Here is a 26648-nt window from a genome sequence, read left to right on the forward strand (position 1 = left end):
AAGTTATAGTTTCATACAAATCTCTTGGTAGAAAGTTACATACACTTTCTCTTAATGAAAATATGAAATAAAATTAATCATTGACCACACACATTTTTAGAAAATTAGATTTTTCTTATTTATACAAAGGACACACAACTCTTCTAAAAAGTCTTAAGTGCAAAAATGTCAGCTTCTAATCATTCACCAGTCATGTGAATTTCATCTGCTTCACTTTCATCATTATTTGACAATAAACATTTATGTTGATCTAAATCCTTCAAAATTGTTCATTATCCTTTCATTATACATGGCATACCTTAATTCAAAATATAAAAAAGTCTACATATCTATGCAGTTGTGGATTTAGATGGGGTGGGGGTGAGTCCCCTCCCCTAGGTCTTCTTATTTCTTTTAACCACAACCAAAGATATAAAGCATGTGGTGACTATAAATGAAAGGAAGAAGGAGCAAGAAATTCGGTCAATAATGCATTAAAATGTCCCATTTTAAATCTTTTTTTTTTCAACATTTTCCCGGGGGAGGAACAAAATTTCTTTCGAACATGCATTGACATGCACCATATTAAATCATTCCTTTTGAAATTTGCATAGTCAAAAATGCATTAAAATGTCCCATTTAAACCAACCTTCCCCTTTGGGCCTCCTCCCCCACCCCCCACCCCCCCCCCCACCCCCACACACACAGTAAGGTCTAGATCCGCCACTGCTATGCAAGTCAGCTATTCTAAGTTATATTCAAATAACTATACTCAAAATTCTTATTTACTTACCTTTTGAGCGATGAAGGTGTAGGAATGAGGCCAGTAATAACGGTCACGAATGCGACTTAGTGTCCTATCCCTACCAAGATGCGCGCCTGTTGGACTAGAATGACACTCTTCGAACACCCGCTGATACTGACTAGAATCGCGAATAACGAGTAACTCTTTACCGTTGGACAGGTAGTACAGAGTGTCATCCTCACCTAACTTAAACTTTTTGACGCGCTTACGAAGTAAGTGAACTATCATATAATAATTGATATATAAACAAGTTAATGATTTTTCCTTTCTTATTATCTGATAATGAACATTTAATAATGAACTGAAGGTGCTAAATGTGGCAAAACAAACATCAATAATGATGACATGTATTCCCTTGTACCTCCTATCCATTGTAAGAAATGTCTGGTGTCTGAACAACAGCTTTAGTGAGCATTTGGGTACCACCTGTTATTATTATCTTAAAAGTATATATGGGGTCTCATTTGCTAAGTCATTTTTGTGACTTTTCTACATATTTTGTGACTTTCTGTCCAGTGACGTTTATCCTGTGACTTTTTGTCCGTATACCAAACATGAATCCTATTTTGACTAATTTCGTGAAACTGAAACGTGTCCTTTGTAAGCAATTATAGTTGGGGCATAAGTGAACAGATATACGTTGACCTTGAAAATAAATAAATAGATATTAGGTAAATAAAGACGAAAAAAGCCGTCAGACGTTAGTTTTGTTGTCTTATGGTTTTTATTGGGAATAAGAAGGGTGGCACGATCCCTCATGCCTGCTGGTTCCTATACACGATCCTGCTATATGTACATGTATATAGAGTCTAGTTGGTTAAATTTTAACACAAAAAGAATTATCTCGTAATAGGAAAGTCTTCCACTTTTGTACAAAAACACCCAAAGTAAACCTCCAAGTTGTATACAGTAGATGTGTGGTTGTTCGCATATCGGAGATAATTTGAATTCAGATAATCAGAAAATATATTTGAAATAAAAGAGGGTGAGAGAAGAAACATACTATGCAAAATAAATAAATAGATAATAAAACAATGTTGAATATGTGCCTACGTATTGTTCGTAAATTGGGCGAGTGGTATTTGTACTTATGATTACGAAGGTTGGTCACGGTAGAATAACCTGGTGTTATTTTATTTACAGGTAATTGTTTACACCTGCACGTTAATCCAAGTTTAAATTAAGGCGTCTAGCTGTGCCTTGTTCACACCTGTTATCATGTGATTAAAATATAAAAGATGACTTAGGAATTGTTATGGAGATAACACTATTATAAATATGCTTTGAATAAACAGCCATTGTTTTCAAGTTGTTTATTCGTTATTAGATATCTTAGACATAATTCAGAAATCTTATGCATTAAAATATCAATTTTGGAGTTGGATAATACAAGTTCATTTGTATCTTTCAAGTTATGATGTGCATACGAAACAGAAAACTGAGAAGGGGGTTTATTATTACTATGGATTTAAAACCAGTAGGGCAGCGCTTCGAGTTAAATACCACGCATGCGCAGGAGCCGGTGATCCGAGTCGTTCTTTTCCCTATATATTCTATTAAGAGCGACCCTGGTCACCAGCGACAGCCACCACGGTTACACCGGGACTACTTTCCCCTACGAATAATGGTATTGGAGTTGTAGCGTAACGGTGACCGGAGCTTGTGCATGGATTGATATATTAACGCATTATACGTAATCATGAACTGTCAATTTAAATACCTGCTGTACAACAGGAAAAAAAATTTGAATTGCGGATATTTAAACTTACATTCTTATCTTACGATCGAAAATATTCTTATTTGCATGTATATCCTCATTGAAGCAAGTCGTTCGTACCAAACCGAAAGTTGTTTCTTTTTAAAAATCATATCTCTCAAACTAAAAAAGATTTCGATGACTACTACAGAATGCAGATGTACATGTAAGTGATCTTTGAAAAGCATTTTCTTTTACTACTAAAATGGATTTGTGAAATACGAATTGCTTATTTTGGTTTGATTGGTGTATTTCAAAATATGCACAATATATTCTAAATGTTTAACTCAATATGTTCAATTTCTTGTATCTTAAATACATACATTATCTGTTTAACCGATGTAAATGTTAGGTAGCATGTATCATAATGTTTATTACTTTTTAGATTGATAATTTCGGGAGTATTGCTAATATCCTATTACCTTACTGCTGCCTCTGAAGACGTAAGTAGCAATAAGACCGCGGTATATTGATTGGCAAGATTGGAAGTATACAGCCTTCGTAACAGTCATCTTTTACAGTCAAAACATTTGATGAGTACGAATCAGAGCGGATGACTGTGATTTAACTGTTGGTCTTGAAGTGAATCTCAATTATTTCACTTTTGCAATTACATATACCATAGCAAATATAATGGGTATCACGCGCAAAAGATGTGATATCGTCTGAAAGGCATTGATGATCATTAAAATACTTGTAAAATTTAAGGCATATTCGAATAGCATATGAGTAAACTAAACCAAAAAAGCACCAGATCATTATTTTAAAAATCATTTTCGTGCGTTAATTTTTTGTAGATAATTTGCAATGAAGAGAAACTTCATATAACAATCAATTTCTGTTGTTAATACAGCATGCAATTTAATGTATATCTTCGATTCCTTTATTTGTTTGGTTTTTCCCCATATGTAGTAATTCGGTGCTATAGGTCATTCCATTATGTGGCACACTTCCTTTCAAAAAAAGGTTAATCTCAATCTCTCTCTCTTTCTTTCTTTATGATACGTCAATACACATAGCTCAGTCAGTTCCTACGTCAGCTGTTGATCTCTGGGTGGCAAGTTTGAATCTCGCTCCGTGTCTACTGTCAAATGCATTCTTGGGGTAAACCTAGCAAATTTGAGGGTGTTGCACAGAAGCGGGAATTTTCCTAATCGGGGCTCCGTGCCAACATTCGTGACGTAGAACTGACCTTCATTTATATTTATACTCATTGCGCATTTGCCATTTAAATACCTGAAGGATTCCCAGTACTAGGGACAAGCCTAATATACATTTTATGTGTCAATACATTATACATGTAGTCTAAAGATCATCTTTGAAATCGTGAAAATTAAATTGTCTTCTTTTTTTCTGAGTATTAGATACAATATATACAGTTACATGATACGAGTGTATCAAATATTTAATATTCTATACTACAACAGCCCAAAAGCTCTTATACTCGTATGTTTTATTTTCTACAACCAACAATTGGCATTTGTGCATGACTCTGGCCACAAAACAATACATGGGAAGTTTAATGCGCATTAATAAAATTCAACATTATTCGAAGTACATACACCTGTAAAAATTTATTCAATATAGCAATTTGCAACTGGAATACATATAAACTCAAATTGTTTAACAGTTATTTACCTCGTTTGGCCTTAACGTTTTTCTTCCAAAGCTTTGCAAAGTTCACAACGATTTGTCGTAAAAGGCATCAGGCCTTTGTCAACAACTTTCATTCAGAAAAACATACAAGTTCTCGTTAGCAGCCTTGACTATCAAAACACAGGTATTGCATTCTGTATTCGGCGTGTTTGTTAAGAGTCTTATTCACAAACTAAACAGTGTCCAGGTTGGAAGCTTACACATGTATTTCAAACTCGGAACATGTTTTTATAAATGTTTCATGACAAATCGCTGTTTATTACAAACAGCGATTTGTCATGAAACATTTATAAAAACTAGAAGCGTCTTTCAATTAAGAAAAAAATTAGATGGAAAAGGAATATGAAAAAAAAATATGTTTATGAAAAAAAAAATATGTTCGTGATGGAGTCGAACGCGGTCGTTTTAAAATATTAAACATCTTTACATTTAAGAGTCGCCGACCTTATCCACTGAACCAAGCAGTAGACCATACATTAATCAGGAAAATTAATGTACAGGTGAAGTTGAAAATAATACTAGTGAAGTCGTTTCGATTTTTTTAAATTTGCAAAAATATGCCCTCGTGAAACAAAATTTCTATGATATATCTTTTTTTCTAATTGACATGTTTTTTGAAGATTTTATCCGAAGATTTAAAAGATATTAGGAAATAATGTTTTCAATTTTCATAAATATTTTTTTATTTAAAAAATTAGAACGTCTATCTGAATCGTTTAGGCATGTTTTCTTAGATATTCATATCATGCATCAAATCACAGCGAAATGTGGACTCTAGAGTAACTTATTTGCAATCAAAGTACCTTTTTCATCATTCCGGGATAAATCACAAAAAAATCATATAAAATGACTGGGAGCTTGTATCACTTTTTCGATGGTGAAATCATGCTTCAGAAGAGGTGTTTTAACGAGCCATTAAATAAAAATTTAGTGTAATGAGCTACCTTAATTAAGTCATTTGTACTATTTTCTATCATTTTTAAAATGAGGCAAATTTTAAGGGTTTTTGGAAAAAATTAAGTTCTCCCAATAAAGTAATTCAAGAAATCAAAAGATTTTGTCATTGATTTCTCCGGGAGTGGTAGATATTGTTGCTGCTTTAATCGTTTAGTACATTTTTCTAAACAAGATACCACGATTTACCTTAAATTTTAAAATTTATGGGGAAATTCCCGTTCTATATAAATAGGGCTAAAATTAGAACGGGGAAGACGCATTCCAGAGAAAAGAATCCCGTTTGTTTAGTTAAGGTGAACTCCGGATGAATTTTTTTGTTTTTACTTAGAAATCAAACGAATTTTTCATCCAATCAGCATCATTGTTAAGTCACCACTTTAAAAGTTATTAAATGATATAATTTTCACTGCTTACTTTTGAAGCAATTCCGCGGAAAATCAAAGTTGCCGATCATATGTTTGTCCATTTATTTTAATTCATTAATGCCTAATTATTTTACTGCATATCAAAATTTGAATTAAATCTATAGAAACGAATTAGGCCCGTCGTCCTTAACTAGTAGATAGTAATAAAAGTAATTCAGAATATGGCAGTTATTTTCTCAGGAATATCTTTGGTAGGGCTGACAACTTTTTCAAGCAGTCAGCCCTGCATGTCTAGCTAATTTTACAGCGAGTTTCAATCAATATGAGTGAAAAATTCTCGAGAAGGATAAAAATCAACCAATCACTTAAAAAGACTACGGTTTCCGAGGGGATCCGGGTCTTCAGTATTCCTTGTTTGTCGTAAAGGTGACTAAATAGGGCGGTCCTTTGGACGAGACCAGGAAAACTGAGGTCCTGTGTCACAGCAGGTGTGGCACGATAAAGATCCCTCCCTGCTCAAAGGCTGTAAGCGCCGAGCTTTGTCCTAAATTTTGTACCCCTTCACCATGAGTGAAAATTTTTCGAGCGGGACGTTATATACAACAAACCAACTAAAAACCACGGTTTCAGTCTATAATATTTTCACGGTCGTCTGCGCTGAATCGCATTAGTGACGTCAAGCGGCTTGCCAATAGCAGGCAGCAGTCACGAACGCATTTATTTCCAAATGTTCCGCGGTCTTATATTAGAGATCAGGAACTTGTTTGTGTTTGGTATGTATTTCATTGATACTTGTATATTGCATTTTGTCGTATGCATGTGTATAAGCAATAAAGTATTTCTGTTATTTATTACCATATATGTACATAAAACATGGGTCCCACGGACTTAACTACTCTGCCTTCTGTCGGTCTCAGCCTCGGGTAGGTCCTGCTGTACGTCTGGCATTACCCCGGGAAATCTCGTGCTGCCGGAAGTCGCTCCTCTGCAATCCAGGAATAAACTGGGGAAAACTCCCAAGATACTACACCACCACCAACCACACTGATTTTCTCAGCAATGTTTGTCGGCTCGAGGGGGAAATATCCCCCACCGTCCGATATGGGCTTCTTGGAATTTGACCAAGTTCCAGGGCAAGCTTTTGTCGAATCCCGCTCGTGTCGGTAAGTGAGAAAGTTTCCCCAGTTTACTTTCGATTTGCATTTCAGCTGGATTGGTCCATCCTTGACCTACTTTCGGGCTAAAAATAGGTCAAATAGTTTTCCGGATTTTTTTGTTTGTTTGTTTGATGGGGGGTTTGGGGTCGATCTCCTCGTAGATCCGGGTGGACAACACACTCACCTCCGCCCCAGTGTCTACCACTGCATGAAGTCTCACTCCCTGGACCATCATCTCAACCATGAACCCGGTGGTCGGGCGTATCTGCCCGATTGGCACAGGCTATTCCCACGGGGTTCTCCTGCATGCAGTAAGGGCATATCCCCTGTCCCGCTCTCAGCTCGGCCTCTGACCACCTCCGGCCCTCATTCCGCCTTGGGCTGATCCTGCGCCATTACTGGCTCCGGGCACTCACTAGGCCTGGACGCGGAATCCGCGCAAACCTCCTTCTCCTTGATGGGCGAGGGCTCCAGATCCGACAAGTCCTCCAAATCTTCCCTATTCCCCAGGTTCTCTGCCCCAAATCCTGGCAGTTCCGGCACCACGATACCCTTAGGGGGCTTCAATCCTTGGGACATATCCCTGGGAGAGGGCTCATACTTGTCCTCCCAACCTATACCCCAGTCCTCGGATTCCTCCTCGGGTGCCTCCCTGAACCTCACTTGGAGTGTGCCCCTACTGGAGCGGCGCATGCAAGGGGGCGCCTGACTGCCCTCCTGCAGTCCGACTTGTATCCGTGCGAGCATCGCACGATTCTGGCCTAGCTGGAGTCAGCGTCCTGACATCTCCCTGTGTAGGCCCTCCACTTGACAGTGGCTGGTGTGTCTTAGCTCCTTGCTCCCTTGGTTCTGGTGAACGCGGTTGAGCATCCTTGCTGTCCCTGACCCTTGTTCGCATCTGATTTCCCTCGCAATTCCGGATATTTCCTCTTAAATGTCCCATGGCCCCACACTTGAAGCAGCCTGCTGGCTTCCGGTGGCTGTTCAAGGGTGGCGCTGAAGGTCTCAGAGGAGAAAGGGTCCGCCCTCGGAGTTCCTCCTTCAACTCCTCAAGGCGCTGGCGCATCTCCTTGAGCTCCTTGTCAGGATTGGGGGCTTCATCCTTAGCTACCTGCCTCACATCCCTCACAGGCTTGGATTACTTCATCTGCCGTGAATGCTGATACATGTAGTACTGCATTCGATGGACTGCTTCCTCAACTGTCTTTGGCTGGCCGTTCAGGGCATAGAGTCCTGTGTCCCTGTCCTTGGCGCCATCGCACAGCCGTGGAATGGCATACACATGAAAATCCGGCACAGACGTGAAAGTCAGGGTGAGTACCCTGTCAGCCCAATGTCGCAATGACTTGCCCACATCCTGCGATGCTGACTGGAAGTTCAACTGATGCGTGAAATCTGGTACAGATGACCCGAAACGTTTCCCAAACCGCCCAATGATGTCAGCAAGAGAGAGATTGCGGTCTGTTTTCATCAACAGGGTGTAGTAGTTGCTTTATGTCCCCTCCAATGAAAAGTAGAAATGGTCGTGTTGTTCCATGTCAGTCCACTGTTGGCTGCGGGTCAGGCGAATGAGCTTGTGCAGGAAGGACTTCCAGCAAGACTTTCCATCGTACCGCAAGTCCTTGTACTGGGGTTCGTTTCTACTGAAGGCCATCGACTGCTCCCCTACACAAGAGTACTGGGGGACCTGGTACATGGCGCAAGACGCTGGAGCTAGTCCCTGGGCAAAATGTCCAGAGAATGGTGTGTGTCGTTCTGGTCACCTAACTGGGGTTGAATGTACGCTACTCTACTCTCCTCATCCCCCAAACCACAACATATGGTGCCAGGGTAGGTGAAGGGTCCCTGACGTTGAGAGGGAGGAGCCACCATAGTAATGTAGGGCATATGTGTGCTAGCGTAACCGCCAGGCATGGGAGGTATCAAATGCTGGGGGGGGGGGGGGCATTCCCCCCAATCCAAGGGTCTTGCACATGGGACGGGTGGGCATGCGAGGCTGGGGATCCTGTAAGCAGATCATAGCCCTGTGGGGCTGGTAATTCCCGTAGGTAATCCCTGGTTCTGAAAATGGAGTAACTGGGGAATACGGTCCAGGGGTGGGGTGCTGCAAGCGTGAACCCAAGCCCATCTGGGGCAAACTCTGACTAAGCTTGCCTAGGGCCTGATCACCAATCCATGAGTGAGGGGATGGGGCTGACCTTGACACTGGGGTGTTGGAATGCAGAGAAGGGGTATGATATTCCGGGAGACGCCCAGAGCTGGGTACATAACCCCCCCCCCCCCTTGACTGGAGTAGGTCTCACCGGGACATTAGGAATAACTGGCCCCCCACCAGGGGGCAAGAAATCCTCCCACCTATCACAATCGCTAAACCCTAGGGCGTCATGTCCAGAACCTTTCTTGGGTGAATCTAATTCCATTAGATTCCCCGGGGAGTCACACCTACATCGTATATCCAAATCTAAGTTATAACCTTCCTCAGAGCCAAACTGTGTGCCAGTAAACCTCAATCCCCCACCTGAGGCATCCCTAAACCTACTCACCCCCTTCCCTGCGTGAAATAGGGTTCGCCACCGCATGATGATACCTGGGAGTACGCGGGTACATTCCGCGTGACCACAGGTGTGTCCGGCTGAGGGCGCAAGCCCAACCCGCATAACGCCTCATCTATAGACATATCCATCTCACATGTGAATAATCCACAAAAAATGTATCAAAAATGCAATCAAGGAATGTCTAAATTGATAAATAAAAATCCCTGTTAATCACTAAAATCGAAATCTATTCCCAAGTAGAAAATAGAAAAATCCCAAATCTGACACTACCCTCCAATAAAGCGACCTAACAACGTGATGTGGGGAAAGCAAAAGAAATGCAAAAATCCACCCAGGTAAGACCGCGGCCTCAGGTTGGGCATTTATTACAATGTCTTTACATAAAACATGGGTCCCACGGACTTAACTGCTCTGCCTGCTGCCGGTCTCTAACTTCGGGTAGGTCCTGCTGTACGTCTGGCATATTCCATAACCCCGGGAAATCTCGTGCTGTCGGAAGTTGCTCCTTTGCAATCCGGGAATAAACAAGTCGTACTGGGGATGACTCCCCAGATACTACAGAATTATGCAGGGTTGTGATTTTAATTATTATCATTCATTTACTTATATATTATTATTGTTATTTTTTGCTTTGCTTTTTGTAGCACGTTGACTTGATAAGTTTATACATGTATTTTTTTTTTAAAATGACCGTATATTGATATTATAGAGTTGTTTCTCATCAATACCGACATTAAGTGTCGTATCAGTGTGTCCTAAGAATAGAAAAGAATGGATCGCTGCATCTGACCGAAAGCAGTGTTCCCGCATTCTACAAAACTGTACAAGACCAGGCAATTTTCAGTACCATTGTTTGGTAAATACAAACGCTGATGGATTGGTAGAAGTTTGTCTTCCGGTACGTCGAATAGTTGGTAAGTGAAGTTAAGTTTGAAAATTCAATCATTTCTGAAGATACATTAACTAATGAGAAATACTGCCAACGATGTCCATTTCAGCATTAATTTTAAGTACCAGTATGTTTTCTTATTTTCTTCATCAAGAGTTTTAAAGTTAGCAAACCCCTCTGAAACCTAATTACCCTAAGGCTTGTGTTTTCACAATTAGTAAATATATCCTGTTAAGCTTCTTTTACTCTATACATAAACGATCAGTTCTATGTGATATCAGAAAGGAAACATTTATGGACCATGGAAAAGCTATTATAATGACCCTTGAAATCAGAATTTCCATGCAGTCTTTGTGTTCATGGACACACCGCGTTGTGTTGTAAATATCTACGCGTATTGGGACCAAATTATGGAATAGTAAGTAGATCAGGAAAATCTTTTATGATTTTGAAATACGTTATCGAACAAATTGGTATATTTACATGTACATTTCCAATGTTTTTGTCTTCGATGTCTTTACCAATTGTAATGATAGTCATTTCCTCATGAATGCAATGCTGATGTGAACTATGGTCGTATGAATGTTGATAAATGTAGTATATATATTTTAACGGCTAGGAATTCCGACAGAAAAGAAAGTAAAATGTAAATATGAAAACTCAATTTCATTTTTAGCTCACCTGAGCTGAAAGCTCAAGTGAGCTTTTCTGATCGCCTGTTGTCTTCCTGTTTGTCTGTAAACTTTTTACATTTTCGACTTCTTCTCCAGAACCACTAGGCCAATTATAACCAACCTTGGCCAACAGCATCCTTGGGTGAATGGCTTTCAAGTTTGTTCAAATGAAGGACCATGCCCCATTCAAAGGGGAGATAATCACAAAAATGCAAAAATAAGGTAGGGTCATTTAAAAATCTTCTTCTCAAGAACCACTGGGCCAGAAGAGTTTTTATTTACATGAAAGCTTCCTGACATAGTGCAGATTTCAGTTTGTTAAAATCATGACCCCTGGGGGTAGGATGGGGCCATAATAGGGGATCATAGTTTTACATACAAATATATATATAGGGGAAATCTTGAAAAATCTTCTTCTCAAGAACCACTGAGCCAGAAAAGCTGAGATTTACATGAAAGAGTTCTGAAATAGTGCATAATCAAATTTGTTAAACTAATGACCCCTTGGGCTAGGATGGGGCCACAATAGGGGATCAAAGTTTTATATAACTAATGAATAGTCAACCATTGGGCCAAAGAAGTTTACATTTGCACGAAAGCTTCCTGACATAGTGCAGATTAAAGTTTGTAAAAAATTTGGTCCCTGGTGGTAAGATGGGGCCACAGTAGGGGATCAAAATTTTACATACAAATATATAGTGAAAATCATTAAAAAGCTTCTTCTGAAATATCACTGGGCCAGAAAAGTCTACATTTACATTAAAGCTTCCTGACATAGTGCATATTCAAGTTGGTAAAAATCATGGCCCTGGGGGTATGTTGGGGCCACAATAGGGATCACAGTTTTACACGCGAATATATGGGGGAAATTTTAAAATTTGAGCCAAGGTGACTCAGGTGAGCGATGTGGCCCATGGGCCTCTTGTTGGAAATACATGAGAGTATGTTGCAGTTCATACCTTTATGTTTATTTTAAAATGAAGCTTATGTCCTTTATACAAATACCTCTAAAACACTTTTTTCTTTTATTACAGGGCAATACTGTAGTTTTTATGATGACAAGAAAATAAGAGCTGAGAACCACTATCATTTGCCATGTGGAGAACATGATGTTATCTGTCCGGAGTTTTACCAATCAAATGAGGCATATAAATGTAGGCAGTTCTCGTTATCCGTATCCATGAATAACCAGATTTAATAGTTATCTAGTTCAGCCAAGGAATAAAGATATTTTTCTGATTATGTCGGCCATAACGTTGGTTCCAGTATGGTATAGTAACATTTCCACCTAGTCACACCCGGAAGTTTCCCCTATCACCTGGCAATGTAGCAGGATTATCCCACAGGAAGATGGCTATAACATGTAGTTAAGATGTTCCTCTATATAGCCAAATCACTGCCCCTGCTATACAGTAGAATAGTTTTTGGTGAACTATTTTTGGTAAAACTAGTAGTATTTGATACATGTAAGACATATCAATTTTAATATCATTGTGAAGTCAACCCATTACTGGTTATTCTGTTTCATATATTTAAAGATGTGGAATTTTCGTAAAGGATCCGGCTTTGTTGCGTTATATTTATGTAAATCAATGTAACAGTAACATCCAACCATGGTTCTCTTTTGATATCTTGTTTTGGGGGTACTTCTAACACCTAAATTTGAAATTATTCAGCTGAAAATAAAAGAGCCTTGTCCTGTAATTCACATAAGCCATGCAGTGAAATTGAAAACGAATTTCAGAGCATTAATTCGTTGGTATGATTCGTCGTTAGCCAATATATTTTCTCAGTAGTCCGATGAAACAAATCAAACAAAACAATTCAGAGAACCCCACCCCCGCTTCAGACAGAAGGAAAACACATGAATGAACTATCTTTTATAATACATGAATTGGTGACCTTTACGTTCATCATTTAAACTCAAGATCAATAGCGGTCGTTTCGATTATATTATTATATTGGGTATATTAGATATCATACAGAAATGCCGTATCAAAACCCGTGGCCGAGAGGTTAGAGCGTTCGCCCCGCATGCGGAAGGCCGTGGTTCGAATCCCGGCCGCGACAGACCTAAGTCGTTAAAACAGGTAGTGACAATTCCATCGCCAAACGCTCGGCAACAGCAATCTCTACCCAGAGTTATCGTTCCCGCTACGCTCCACTAATACCTCTATCAACGTCTAAAAAGCATATCAAAATGTACTAAAACTAACTTAGCATATCAAACTGTAATGATAATATCTAAGCAAATCAAACACTTGTCTGAATTTTTTAAAAGCAGTAGATGGTAAATATGAGACACCTGAGCGAATTAAAAGGTTTATATAAATATTCATTATTCAATAATACTAGAATAATCATGGAATTTGTTGTTTTTGTGAACCTACTTTAAGATTTAAAGCTTAAAACTTAAACTTGTAAAATTATTATTTATATGATGCAATAGGTAAAAGTAAGTTTTGCCAAGAATCTTGACATTCAGACGTTGACAGAGGTGTTGTAGCGTAGCGTAATACGCCCTCTGGTGAGAGATTGCGGCAACAGGTGTGAATGTCACGGGTCCTCGGAGATGACCTTCAAAATGGATGGCCCGTGTCACAGTAGGTGTGGCACGCTAAAGAACCCTCAATGACCGTAAGCACCGAGCATAGGCCTAAATTTGAAGCCCATCACCGGTCTTGGTGACGTCTCCATATGAGTGAAAAATTCTCGAGCGAGACGTTAAGCAAGATACAATCAATCAATCGTATCAAAATCATATTTTTATAAAAACATTTCTAAAACTAAAAGAATGTCAGACACTTCGGCCCAAACGTTTTGGCCCAAATATTTTTGTCTCGGCCGAAGTGTCTCAAAACGAAGTGCCGAAACGTCTGACTACCGAACTAAAGAGATATGATTTAGAATTTTCCACAGGGGCTAAGCCCGTTTTGGGCCCGAACTCTGTGATACCATAAATATAGAAAGGGGTCTAAAAAAAAAAACTAACCTCTCGCTTCAAATGCCTAAAAAATCTTAAACTAGGTAAGCTATGCGTAATTTGTCGTTTTCCTTGCATAGGTTAATGTTTTAACTACTTGCATGCCAAATTTCAAGTCACAGGTTCTTAAAATAACAAAGATATACTTTATCGTTCTCTCGATTTCACTTGTTTATTTTTACTAGGACATTTACCGGTCCAGGTCACGGAGTCGTTTCTCGCCTATGACAGCAGCGGAATTCAGACTAGTATGGAAGATTTCGGACCTGTCAATTAAAATTTCACATCAATTATACGCTACTTACTTCCTCATATTTTAATAGTGTTCTTCGTGTAGACGTTACACGACTTATTTTTCCTCAGCAGCATCAACTGTTGACAAGAGCTGCCGTTTTACTGAAAAATTGTTGAGTGTGGTGGAAAACATCAATCAATCAATCGTTGTGTACGATTTCTTTTTGCAGTCTCAATTTCATTCATTGAAGCCTTTATCACATCGAAACTAAATTATTTAAGATAATCTTATATTGTATGATAATCTATTTAGATAAAGCAAATATGATAAACTTTCTTATCCTAATATGACGGCAAATTTTGCAGAAGCATACAGTAGTTATAGCTCTGTATATGAATGAAAAATTATTGAATGAGACATAAAGCTACAAGTAAAAGCTCATGTTATACAAAAATATTTATGTATACCTGTCTCCTACAGATCAGGGGTGTTACAAAACAGTTACGACAGGTGATACAAGTACAGAAGAGAGTCCATCAGGGTAAGAATTTTCTAGGTTTTCATTTTCAAAATCTAACATATTTTCATGTGTGCAAAATATTGGTTATATCCATAATTAAATCATGAAAGGTGAAGATAACGAACAGAATTAACAAACTTCACTGTGATATGAAGTGAGGCGACATGATCAAATCCCGAAGAGCTTTCCAGTAGATGAAAGGCGAAGATAACGAACAATGATCAATCTCATAATTCCTATAAGCAATACAAAACAGATAGTTGGGTAAACACGGACCCCTGGACACACCAGAGGTGGGATCATCATTCTTACAGCATGCATACAGAGATAAGTGTTATATTCAAAGTTTGGAATTTACCTGATGGCAGTAAATACAACAGTTACAAAGTTGCCATATTGTAATTTTTTTTATTTACTGCTATTGCTATCCGGTAAATTGACATAAGACTTCAACTGTCTTTTTCTTCAACTAATTGATGAGTTGATTATAAAATTGAACATGACTTTGATGAAAAAGTTCCTTATTAGGAGGCAAGTCAATTTGTTTTTTTGAAAATCCCTATAACAATTCTTGTAAACCAAGAACCCTACTCAGTCAATGACAGGGATTTAGATTAAGAGTAGGACAAACACGGATCCCTAGATAAACCAGAGGTAGAATCAGGTGCCTAGGAGGAGTAAGCATCCTCTGTCGACCGGTCACACCAGCCGTGAGCACTATAACTTGATCAGGTAAACGGAGTAATCCATAGTCAAAATCAGAGTGTAAAGAACGGTTAGTTGGTTGTATATTGACCAATGTCCCGCTCGATATTTTTTCACTGATATGGAGACGTCATCATTGCCGATGAAGGGCTGCAACATATATGTCTATGCTCGGCACTTACGACCAGGGAGGGATCTTTATCGTGCGACACCGGACCTCGGTTTTCGCTGTCTCCTCCGAGAAACCGCCCCATTTAGTCGCCTCTTACGACAAGCAAGGAGTACTGAGGACCTATTCTAACCCCACGGGATCTTGTTCTATGTGACAGGGAATATAAATAATATATTAGACATTATGCGGATATCATCATGTTACATCTGTCACCTGGACAAACAGACTGGCATACCCAAGTTGAAAGCGAAGGACAGAAAAATCTTGCATATTGTGGAACGAATTAACCACACTAACATATTGAAATTTAATGCGAATTGTCAACAGTTTATGTGTATAATAGAAATTGTCCATTGTTATTTTAAGACAAATGGACGACAACCAAATAGAAGTTCAGTTGGATACATTCTGGTCGTTGATCGCCATTATTGTTGGTGTTTCCATCATTGCAATTTTGGGAACCATAAATGTGGTTGTACAATTAATTCGAACGGAAACCAAGCAATCTTGTAAGTATTTTGATGCTATTCATTATTTTACATTGGTCGTGTTTTCACGGTTGTGATTATAAAGAACCATATATATGACCTGGTTAAACAAATGAGAAATTGGATTCTACTTCCCACACAGATCTATGAGAGGGGATCTATGAGGAGGCGGACGGGGGAGGGGGGGGTAGCTGTCTTCCCCCTCCCATCCCCCTTCCTCCCCCCTGAATAGTGATAAATTGCATATCATTTGGGAACTGAAGTGTATTGCATGCCAGTTTACTACCCATATGCACTGCAACGGTTATAATCTATACTTATGAATTAACAATTTTTGCCATTAAACTCCGAACACTTTCTCTAGAGGTACTGCTTGCACCTTTAATATTATTCCATGTGTGAGGTGAAGTCCGTAAGCTATAAGAGAATCTTACTTGATTAGTTAATGTCATAATTTTAATTTAAAAACTACTTTCGTTTTCGATATTTTAAAGACTTTATAGGGCATGAAATATGTCAATATGTCTCCTACGTAGTCATTTTAACATTATATGTCATTTTTAATAAGGTAAAATTGATAAAATGACGCAAATTTTAAAGTGTTTTGGAACAAATGTAAGTCCTTCCAATAAAAATAATTCAATAAATCAAAAGATTTTGTCATTTATTTCTCCGAGAGTGGAAGAAATTAATGCTTCTTTTATCGCTTACATTTTCTAAACGAAAGACCACGATTTACCTTGAATTGAAAGGCAAATGCGCTGAATTTATGTTTACCATACACACCTATATATTTTAATAATATAATGCTGATCAAAATAGAGATTTACGAAATCTGGAAATGCCAGTATTTTACACGTAGTAAGGTATTAAGTATGTATAAACATAACGACCATACCATTCAAGAATACTTAGCAACTGATTGAGATTGCAAAAAAAAAAAAAAAAAAAAAAAAAATCTCATAAGCAGTTATTTAATCGATGACTTTCATAACAATATTACGTAAGAAAGGCCAATCCTAACAATCCGTAACAAAAATAGATAACAAAACTGAGACTTTCTTCTCATACATTAGCCATTGTATAAAATGAAAGCGTGATTCAAATGGTTTACTCAAACAATTTCATTTCAGCACTTCAATAATTCATTCAAAAACGAATAATACATGATTTGTAATGTGTTACGACAATAAGTTCATTAATACTGGTTATCAATATCATATTGTAAGGTAAAATTTCAAGATGATTTCGTAAATACCCATGTGTTATTTCAAATGTATATATATATATATATATATATATATATATACACACACACATTTGAAATAACACATGGGTATATATATATATATATACACACATTTTAATTCTTTTAAATTCAATTAATGTATATTCGGTCTTAATTACGATTTTAAAGAGGTAAAAATAACTTACCACTTTCTTGCACAGTAAACACTTCTCCATGTCTCGAAAAACCGAATGGAAATGAAACCGTATACATTTTCATTCTGCGACTCAACTACGATAATTATGAGAGTTTAATATTGCTACAAAAACACAGCATTTCTTTTTATCAACCGCACGTTCGGTGCTCCTCCCTTGAAGTGAACAAATTTAATTAACAGGTTACATAATTAGAGGAGCTTGGTTTTGAAATATCACAACACGTAATGGTAAGAAAACAGCCGGCAAATTGTGTAAACAATAGAATTTATCATATCAATATGTTTTAGAAAAAAATATATCACCAATTACATGGAAAGTATTGACTACAATTTAACATTGACATAGACACCCCCAAATAAGCAACACATTCACGATTTCGCAACCACCTCCAGTCTAAAGACAATCGGAAATTATTGTTTTTCTTATCAAATTTATGTATAATTATACTTTGATAAATTATGAAATTCAGATTCAAATTAATACGATTCTCTTTTAAAAGAATATTATAAAACCTATAAGAAGATAATATTAGTGGGGCGTTCGTAAAAGACTTTTGGGACGTTCACAACAAGACCTTGGGGCGTTCGTAATTGTAGTTTGGGGCGTTCGATATTCGACTATGGGGCGTTGTGGATTTGTTTTGGGGCGACTATAAAATACTTGGGGGCGCTCGGGCATGGGGCGAAATGCCGATGGGGCGACATGACTAGCACCCATATTTGTCGTTCTTTTCGTAATATGTAGTATGTGATATTTGTTTATGTAATATTAATATATATATATATATATATATATATATATATATATATATAATCCTGGACAGAATTCATAAAAGAGATGAATTTCTGTCGCATATATATATATAATTTATTTCAGGCTATCGTTTATGCGGCCCTAACTGTTGTGACTGCTGCAGTACACATCAAGAAGAGTCCTCGGGCAGGTGTAAAGGTTCAGATGACCAGGGAGAATCCATCAAGCTGTCGTCTATTGATAACCAAGAAGATTGAGGATCAATATAAGCCTCTTAGCTTGTTACCAATCCCCATTCCATGCATATGTATATTGTGAAATGTTTATTATCATGTAATAAATGAATACTGTTTAAACTAAGAAGTATCCTCAATCATGGAATAAAATATAGATGAGAAAACTTTTGAAATACCAGTTGAATGTACTTTTATTTTTATTTCAGGGTATGGGCATTACATGTAATACTAATTCTAAAATTAGACATCTTAATTTGAATGTGCACCGATGCCGGTGCGTCATTAATTAAAATTCGGTCTACAGCAAATTGCAGGCAGAGTGTACTAGACTGGTGACAGGTCTAATGCATGCCCTGAAATTTATTTTAAAAACTAACAAGGATGAAATGCATTGTTGTCTGAACCCAATGATCGGCAGATGACAGTTGTCAAAATCAATGAATGAACTGGTTCTGAGCAATCACTATGATCTTGGACATTTCCGGTTTCGGATATAACGTACACCAGTTATTACGTATACATGTATTTACCGCTTCCATGAAATACGTCATAAGCGAAAACACTTGAAAAATAGTTTATTACAATCCTAAAACTCAATTTAAAAGTTTTCTTTTAAAATATTAAGAGCACATAGTATTCCCGGTCCTTTTCTCATACATTCTTGAAATACCATGTTTTTTCCTTAGATATTTAATGTATAATTATCATATTTCCTATCTTATAAATTTCGCTATTATGTTTAGAATTAATTTTTTTATTATAAAACAGTAAGGTAAATCTCGTTTTGGTTGTGACCATCATCAGTATCTCTTTCGAATTGTGGTGTTAAGTACAATTCTTGTTCCTGTAAATGTGAGAGATTTTCGTTCTCTACATTTTTTGAATGTGTTGTCAGATTTTCTCGAAGAGTATACCTCTTTTCATTTGGAACTTCTTTCGACGTTCCCACATTTTGTTTTGATCCAAAATCACCATCTGCTGATATTTGGCTTTCTTGCTGAGACCCATGCCTTCTATTTTTTGTACAACAAAAAACAAAAGAACACACTAGTGCCACAAAAACTGCGCTGCTTGTGAAGATTAAAATGACAGTGATGGTGAAATGTCCGTCGCTTGTGATGACCCTACTAGTCGATGTACTTTTTACAAATAAAGTTTCAGTTGAAACAGATTGCTCAAATGTTAGACATTCTGGCGTCGATTTAATGGAAATGAGGAATTTATCTGAAAAATATATCAATTTAAATAAGTATATATATACAATGAACATTGGCTAAACCTATTCCTGATATAACAATGTTATTCTCCCTCTGATAGTTCAATGAACATTGGCTAAACCTATTCCTGATATAACAATGTTATTCTCCCTCTGATAAACGACAACGGTTTATTTCTCATAACTTTATTTCTTTATTAATATGAAAATGTTGAAATTTAGATGAGGAAGTTTGGTAACTTCCTGATTTGTGTGAAAATTTAATCCATAATTACCTTTACAACCAAGCCGTGGGCTGCACAGTGTTTTGCTACAATTGCATTCCAGTTGACAATCTTTTCCAAACGTTGGATATGGGCAAATCTTTCTACAGTTTGGACCAAAGTATCCATCCTGACACTCTGTGAAAGAGCACTATATATTGAGGAAGTTTAAACTTGTAGTTGAGGACCATTCTTTTTTTTTAAATTAATAACAATTCTGTCAATTTGCATTTATTTTCATCAGTAATGAATATTAGTATAATTTGATTCTGGTATACCACGTTCAGCAATGCATCCATAGATGTGATCACAAGTTTCAAAACCACAGCTGCACGTGCTTTGGCATTCCTTTCCAAACGTCGGGAATGGACATTTTTTATCGCATAAAAGCCCAGTGTACCCTTTAATGCATGCTGTAATTTAGATAGAGTTTAAAACATAAAATGATTGTATATGATTTTAGATTATGTGTTATGGTGGAAAGAAATATAAGCATGTTATAAATGTTGTTTTACGTGATATGGGAAAGTATAACTGATCATAATTCTTATGCATTTGAAGCACAGGCAATTGTGTCGCTTGGGGTCGAATTTTACTAGTACTCTTTAATTTGTGATTTGAAGGATAATGCTTGTCTTTGTCGTTGAATGTCTTTATATCAAATAAGAGGTTGGGTTTTTTTTCAAAACTTTGAAATTAAAAAATCTAACACGAATATTTCAAAATAAGATTCCACCACTTCCAGTCCTGTGGATTGTTTTAAACTTAATTGACCATCTATGATTTTTCTTCTTTTCAATACAGAATGTTGTGCAACTATTCATTGAAACTGCGTACTAGTACACAGGAAAAACATTTAAGAAAACAAATACGTACATGTTCTTTTGCATGACATTGTTTGGATGTCCCATGTGTATCCAAGGCAGCAATGACCATTCCTACATGATCAAAACAATATTTGTGAAGAGTAAGTTAATTTATTATAGTGACATGTGTTTTACAGTAATTCACAACATTTTACAGAGTATATAAATGATGTTACCTTGAATCAATATATATGTATACGTATTATAACAATTTATGCAAATGGTGATATAAGATTGAATTTTCTACGTAATTTCTACATCCTGATTTTGTAGGAAATAAATATAATGTTTGTTGTCTGTCATGGATAATTAATAATTACATTTACAAAGAAGGAATAATCTAAACTTAAATTTTTGTATGGCGATACACATATTCTACTGAAGAACTCACCATTCCTTAACCTATTATATATGGAGCAGTGTAACAAAAAATGTTTTTCTGTTTCTATTTCATTTTGATCATACAGAACATATATTCTGTCCTCAAATGGTTCGCATTTATATCGACCAGTTTCGATTCTCAGTGGTAAAACTCCGCATCTAAACATGGCCATAGTTGATCTCACGTTTTTGAGAGGTCTAATTCCACATATTTTTCGACACTGTATTGAGTTTTAAAGAGAGAGTAAGTTCTGAGTTTGGGAATATCTTGGAGCCAATGAACAGAGGATTGCTGACGTAATTTGGCATCGGTGGCTTCAAGATCACATATTCTTAAAATTAAGTAATGTTCAGTCATATCTAATGAGTCCATTATGGCTTTGATATAGTAGTTCATATACGTTTTCCATTCAGTTGCAAGAATAGCCAAAATAAAGTCCGGAGAAGCATTTGCACTGACGCACTGTCACATACGCATTCACAGGCTGAACACTAGGGCACCCGTCTGTTGCCGTAGAGGGATGACTCTATCGAAAATCCACTTTAATTTGCAAACGACTATCAAAATTCTAAGACGCGTGCTCTTCATCGTGTGATAAGGTTGAAGGTATAGTACTGTAATGTCTTGAAGTAGATCAGTGCTACAATTATGTCTAATTAACAGTTTTGTTTTCACAATTTTAACATATCTGCCTCTGTTTATAATTTTAATTCTATATTCTTGCCATAAACAGGCACAAAAGTGTTAACATGAAATAGTTAAAACGAAACTATTGAATAGAATTAAAAGTATTAAGATACGATCGTTAAAACAAGACTATAGAATGAAAATAAAATGATAGAAACAAAAATGTTAAGATAACATTGCTAAAACAAAAAAATATTAAAATATAATTGTGGCACTGGTATACCTCCATAGTAAGGTAGCCCCAACCCTGAAGTTGCACGAAACTTAGTTTGTCAAATAGTCTATATGTACATGTAAGTTAAACGCATTATACGTGCAATACATGTACATCATTTACCGTTACTTGTGGATAATCCCTTGGTATGGGCCATAAAGAATTAATTACCTTTTGCACCCTTCCACTGTAAGTATTTTTACGAAAATCGTTGCGAAAACAATAATGGAAACACTCATTGTATGAAATTATACAAACTAAAAAGTTTGTTTTGCTAGACTGAAAAATATATATACAATGTATACATATAAGGAAATACGGATTGTATTTTTTTTAAGGGAAAACAGCCATTCAGTTAATGAAGTGAATAGTGTCTCATTAAATTTACGTTTGGGAATTAAAGCTCTTCAAATTCATAAACAATACATGAAGAGTTCAAAAATCAGTATCCGGAAATTATTTCCTCATCGAAACACTCGAAACTGATTCATTAATTAGTATAATCATTGTTACAGAATATCTTTCATTTTAGTTGATGGTCTTTCTAATTACGTGTATTTTTTATTTATTCATTTGCATTTTAAAACAAGCACACTTTAGAAAATAGATAACATATATACAATAAAGCATAACAACACACATTGTACAATAACTGGCGTAGAACTTAGATCGACGTGGATATCATTTTTGCAGTTCTAATGGTTGCACAGTATTGGCATATAAAAGGCATGATACAATCTACAGGATCAGGCTGCATGGTTTAGAACCAACTTTGTTTGATTTCTTGCATAAAGTCGGCCATAAATGTACAAGATGTTCTTTCTATTTTGTTCACAAAAAATTGTGACTGCGACAGAAAATCTAAATTTAAGCTACCTCAAACATATTTTACCAGACTACAACCATTATTTCGATAATCTAGATAAAATTCTGCATCAAATCAAATAAGTTGTACTTTGTTCTACCCTAGATTGGGGTCATCTTAGAATTTGACCTCGTGGCCACTGCACTATATATTGTTCCCAACTGCTGACAAGGAATGACAGATTCTCGATCCAAAGGTTTTTGTTCTATTTTTGCAAGGTGGCTAACCTCTAATAAAAGGGGATTTTTATTGAAAACATGCTGGAGTTTCTCATTTTTAGCACTTTACACTACCATTCCTCACGACAAATTAAAGATTTGGCTTCTCAACATCTTAAACTGCTGTTTATTCAATAAAAATGGAACTCCGAAATATTCATATTTTGTTATCAGTCATCCAAAAATGGTTTTGTTAAATACCACTATGATTCTATGCACAAGTACTCTGAAGTTAACATTTAAAATGTGCTGGAATTCCTCATTGACAATATCTTCGTAATCTTTAGTGATCAGGTCTTCCAACAGTCTGTTGGAATTCCCATGGGCACAAATTGTAGTTCTTTATTTTCATATCCTTACGAGGCACTATCTATTCAACATAAGAACAAAAAACCTTTTGCTGTGGTCTTCAACTCGACATTTGAATATATCGACATTTTATCTATTAATGATACATTACACTAATTTTCACTCTTATTTGGATTCGATATGCATCTATCCCAGTAAACTCGAAATAAAAGACACCAGTTTTCTACATCTGCATCATACCTGGATATTTTATTGAACATAAATGTTAAGGGCAAACTAACAATTCAACTTTATGACTTCAGCTTCTCCATCACCAATGTCCCGTATTTATACAGCATTTTACCATTATCACCTGTAGATGGTGTGTGTGTGTCTCAACTGATTGGATACGCAGAAGCATGTTCTGCGTATGATCATTTTTTTAAACTCGAGGTGGACTTCTGACAAATAAGTTGATGTCACAGGGGTTTTAACAATATTGTTTAAATTCAGCATTTTGCAGGTTCTATGGTCATTGTAACGATCTAATAATTATTATACAAATACAACCTGTCATTAGGTCGAATGTTGTCTGACGGTTTCAATATCAATTGATAAACCGTTGTCTACGTACTGATTTTGACGACGGATTACTCTGTTCACCTAACCAAGATATAGAGCTCACGGCGGGTGTGACCGGTCAACAGAGGATGCTTACTCCTCCTAGACATCTGACCCCACTCTGTTGTATACAGGGTCCGTGTCTGCTCTACTTTTAATTTTGTATTCTGTATAGGATTTATGAGATTGATCACTGTTCGTTATCTTCACTTTTTCATTCACAACCTAAAAAGAACTGGTATTCATCATCAAATTTATTACAAACTACAAATGTAATACATTTTGGTATACTACTGGTGGGTGTAATAAAAACACAGTAGGTGCTCATTCTAGATAGTCCTTACTGACCATGTATAAGGTTTTCAAAGTGAGTAACTTTCCTCTTAATGTGTCTTTAAGTTTCCAAACGTTTCAGTACGGACTACGAAGTCTGCGCATTGTACATATTTGCAGCATCTCAGGGCTATCCGTTTCTATCACGGGTACGATCCCGCGGGGGTTCACAGGCAGTGACCTCCCTTGCACGTTACAACAGTTCGCTTTAATAACAAGATACTTAGTTCCTAGTCATGGTCTTGTGACAGAGGAAATTTGAATTAATTAATGATAATCTCGTGGTGGTCTAGAGGTAGAGCGTTCTCCCCGCATGCAGAAGGTTGGGGTTCGTATATCGGTCGCGCCAGACCTAAGTCGTTAAGACAGGTTGTTCCAGTTCCATCGCCAAATGCTCGGTATCAGGTGTGAAAGTCACGGGTCCTCGGAGATGACCTTAAAAACGGATATCCAGTGTGACTTTATGTGTATGCAAGACGTTGTTGACATGCATTAGAAATATTTTCAAGAAAAAAATAATTAAATCAACTCATGTAGCTTATTCGGAAGGGGGGAGGGCTGAATCCAAGCACCTGTGGATGATCTTAGAATCTCATCAAAACCGGAACAGACGGTGTGACGTCAAAATTATTGATTTTTGTGGTCTTGAATATAAAAGAGTTACACATCATGGCAGTCTCTATAGATCGCGGGAATTTCATTTTTTGACGTTTTCAAATCAGTACTGAGGCATATCTAGGCCATATATCAACAGAATTGTATAACAAATCTTTATCATATGATTAATCCTATCATTTATCATGTAAAAATCTTTTGGGTTGCCTTTCCCTTTAAGACTAGCCGTGCCATCTATAGCTAAACCATTAGCATGTCTTATAAATAAGGCCATAGAAAATTCAGTTTTCCTGGATTCATTAAAGAAAGCCAAATCTGTCCCATTCATAAGAAAAACAGCTGTCTAGACAAGGGAAATTATAGACCGGTCAGTGTTTTGCCAGCCATCTCAAAGCTATTTGAGAGAGCCATCCATATTCAGCTTTCTGAATATTTTGAATCTATATTTCATCCTTTCCTTGCTGCTTTTAGAACTGGGTATGAATGTCAGTCCACCTTACTTAGGATCATGGAAGACTGGAAGAGAGCCTTGGATGAGAATAAGTATGTGGCCGCCATTCTTATGGATCTCTCCAAGGCTTTCGACTGTCTCCCCCATGATTTGCTTCTCTTAAAACTTGAACACTACGGTCTTGGAAATGAAGCCTTAAGTCTTCTGGAAAGTTATCTCAGTGAGAGATATCAAAATGTGAAAATCGGGGAGTTTCTAGTTCATTTCAACCAGTTTTCAAGGCCGTTCCTCGGGGCTCAATACTTGGACCAATACTGTTTAATGTCTTTATAAATGATATTTTCGGCTTTGTCTCTGACTCTTCCATTTATAATTATGCTGATGACAACACTGTTTCTTACTCTCATGAAAAAGCAGATATATTAAAGACCACATTGGAAAATGGTAGCTTAACCCTTTTAAACTGGTTCAATTGCAACAAAATGAAGGAAAACCCTGACAAATTCCAGGTAATTTCAGTAGGAAAAAAGAGCAAAGATTTAGAATTAACTTTTGATTTAGGAGAAACTACTCTATGAAGTGAATCGGAGGTTAAACTATTAGGGGTGACCATAGATTATCAATTAAATTTCAACTCCCATATTGCCGACATCTGTAGGAAGGCAGCTAGGCAATTAAATGTGTTAAAAAGAATAGGACACAATCTTAATCGTTTAAGTAAACTTACAATTTACCATTCCTTTATTTTATCAAATTTTAGCTACTGCCCCCTTACCTGGCACTTCTGCTCTGAGAAGAATACCATAAAAATGGAAAAACTACAGAAAAGGCCCCTTCGTTTCATATATAATGATTATGTTTCTACATATATGATGAATTGCTTCATAAATCTCTTCTTCCAACCTTAAAAGTAATGCGTATGCGCACACTCCAGGCTATAGAAACTTATAAAATTATAAACAAATCCAGCCTTCTGTTTCTTTATGACATCATTGCATTTAAAGATCATTCTTACAGTTTTAGATACAATGTACACAAACACTGCCATTGTGTCCAGTGTCAGGACAACCAAGTATGGGCTGCAATCATTTAGATACAGTGTTTGCCAAATGAAGCTAGGCATCTTACCACCTTAAATCAATTTAAAAAGTTTTATTTCCACTTGGTCATGTAAGTGTAAATCATGCAGATCTTAGGTCCAGTGTACGCAGCTTTATATGTTGCTTCTGCTCTTTTTATCTATGCAGCGTTTATGTGTGTGTTTGCATGGCTCAATAGACCTTTCTTTTCTAGTTTAT

The 26648-nt window shown here is 36.9% G+C and overlaps 3 protein-coding genes across 4 annotated transcripts in view; 2 read left to right on the forward strand and 1 right to left on the reverse strand.

Moving 5' to 3' along the window:
- Nucleotides 1-2293: 2293 nt before the first annotated feature.
- LOC125675116 (uncharacterized) lies at nt 2294-18504 on the forward strand. Of its 2 annotated transcripts, XR_008800950.1 has the most exons (8): nt 2294-2706; nt 2926-2983; nt 6436-6681; nt 9940-10144; nt 11828-11947; nt 14492-14552; nt 15775-15917; nt 18219-18504. XR_008800950.1 is itself a non-coding variant. In XM_048912614.2 (7 exons), exons 1-7 carry the CDS (start codon nt 2693-2695, stop codon nt 18350-18352), a joined length of 735 nt encoding a protein of 244 aa, XP_048768571.1. In that variant the 5' UTR covers nt 2294-2692; the 3' UTR covers nt 18353-18504. The 2 variants fall into 2 exon arrangements, 1 of the variants encoding a protein (XP_048768571.1); XM_048912614.2 differs by lacking the exon at nt 6436-6681.
- Nucleotides 18505-18512: 8 nt separating this feature from the next.
- Nucleotides 18513-22240, reverse strand: LOC125675115 (platelet endothelial aggregation receptor 1-like). Its single transcript, XM_048912613.2, has 5 exons — nt 22131-22240; nt 20687-20748; nt 20089-20223; nt 19823-19948; nt 18513-19555 (listed from the first exon to the last, which is right to left on the reverse strand). The coding sequence occupies exons 1-5, from the start codon at nt 22196-22198 to the stop codon at nt 19089-19091; spliced, it is 858 nt and encodes a 285-aa protein (XP_048768570.2). The 5' UTR covers nt 22199-22240; the 3' UTR covers nt 18513-19088.
- A 3167-nt stretch (nt 22241-25407) lies between these two features.
- LOC130053578 (uncharacterized) overlaps nt 25408-26648 on the forward strand; it is a 13005-nt gene continuing 11764 nt past the window's right edge. The window contains exon 1 of the mRNA XM_056160922.1: nt 25408-25608. Coding sequence (XP_056016897.1) covers nt 25408-25608 — 201 coding nt within the window. The remainder of the gene's footprint in view (nt 25609-26648) is intronic.

This window comes from Ostrea edulis, chromosome 3, assembly GCF_947568905.1.
Source record: "Ostrea edulis chromosome 3, xbOstEdul1.1, whole genome shotgun sequence".
In the NCBI taxonomy this organism is placed as follows: Eukaryota; Metazoa; Mollusca; class Bivalvia; order Ostreida; family Ostreidae; genus Ostrea; species Ostrea edulis.

Excerpts from the sequence above, each read along its gene's own strand:
- LOC125675115 (XM_048912613.2), bottom strand. The coding sequence starts at position 22,198 with ATGAGTGTTTCCATTATTGTTTTCGCAACGATTTTCGTAAAAATACTT. Across the intron at positions 20,749-22,130 it reads ACAGTGGAAGGGTGCAAAAG|GAATGGTCATTGCTGCCTTG; the intron begins GTAATTAATTCT and ends TTGATCATGTAG. Across the intron at positions 20,224-20,686 it reads AATGTCATGCAAAAGAACAT|CATGCATTAAAGGGTACACT; the intron begins GTACGTATTTGT and ends TCTAAATTACAG.
- LOC125675116 (XM_048912614.2), top strand. Across the intron at positions 11,948-14,491 it reads ATCAAATGAGGCATATAAAT|ATCAGGGGTGTTACAAAACA; the intron begins GTAGGCAGTTCT and ends TGTCTCCTACAG. Across the intron at positions 15,918-18,218 it reads AACGGAAACCAAGCAATCTT|GCTATCGTTTATGCGGCCCT; the intron begins GTAAGTATTTTG and ends AATTTATTTCAG.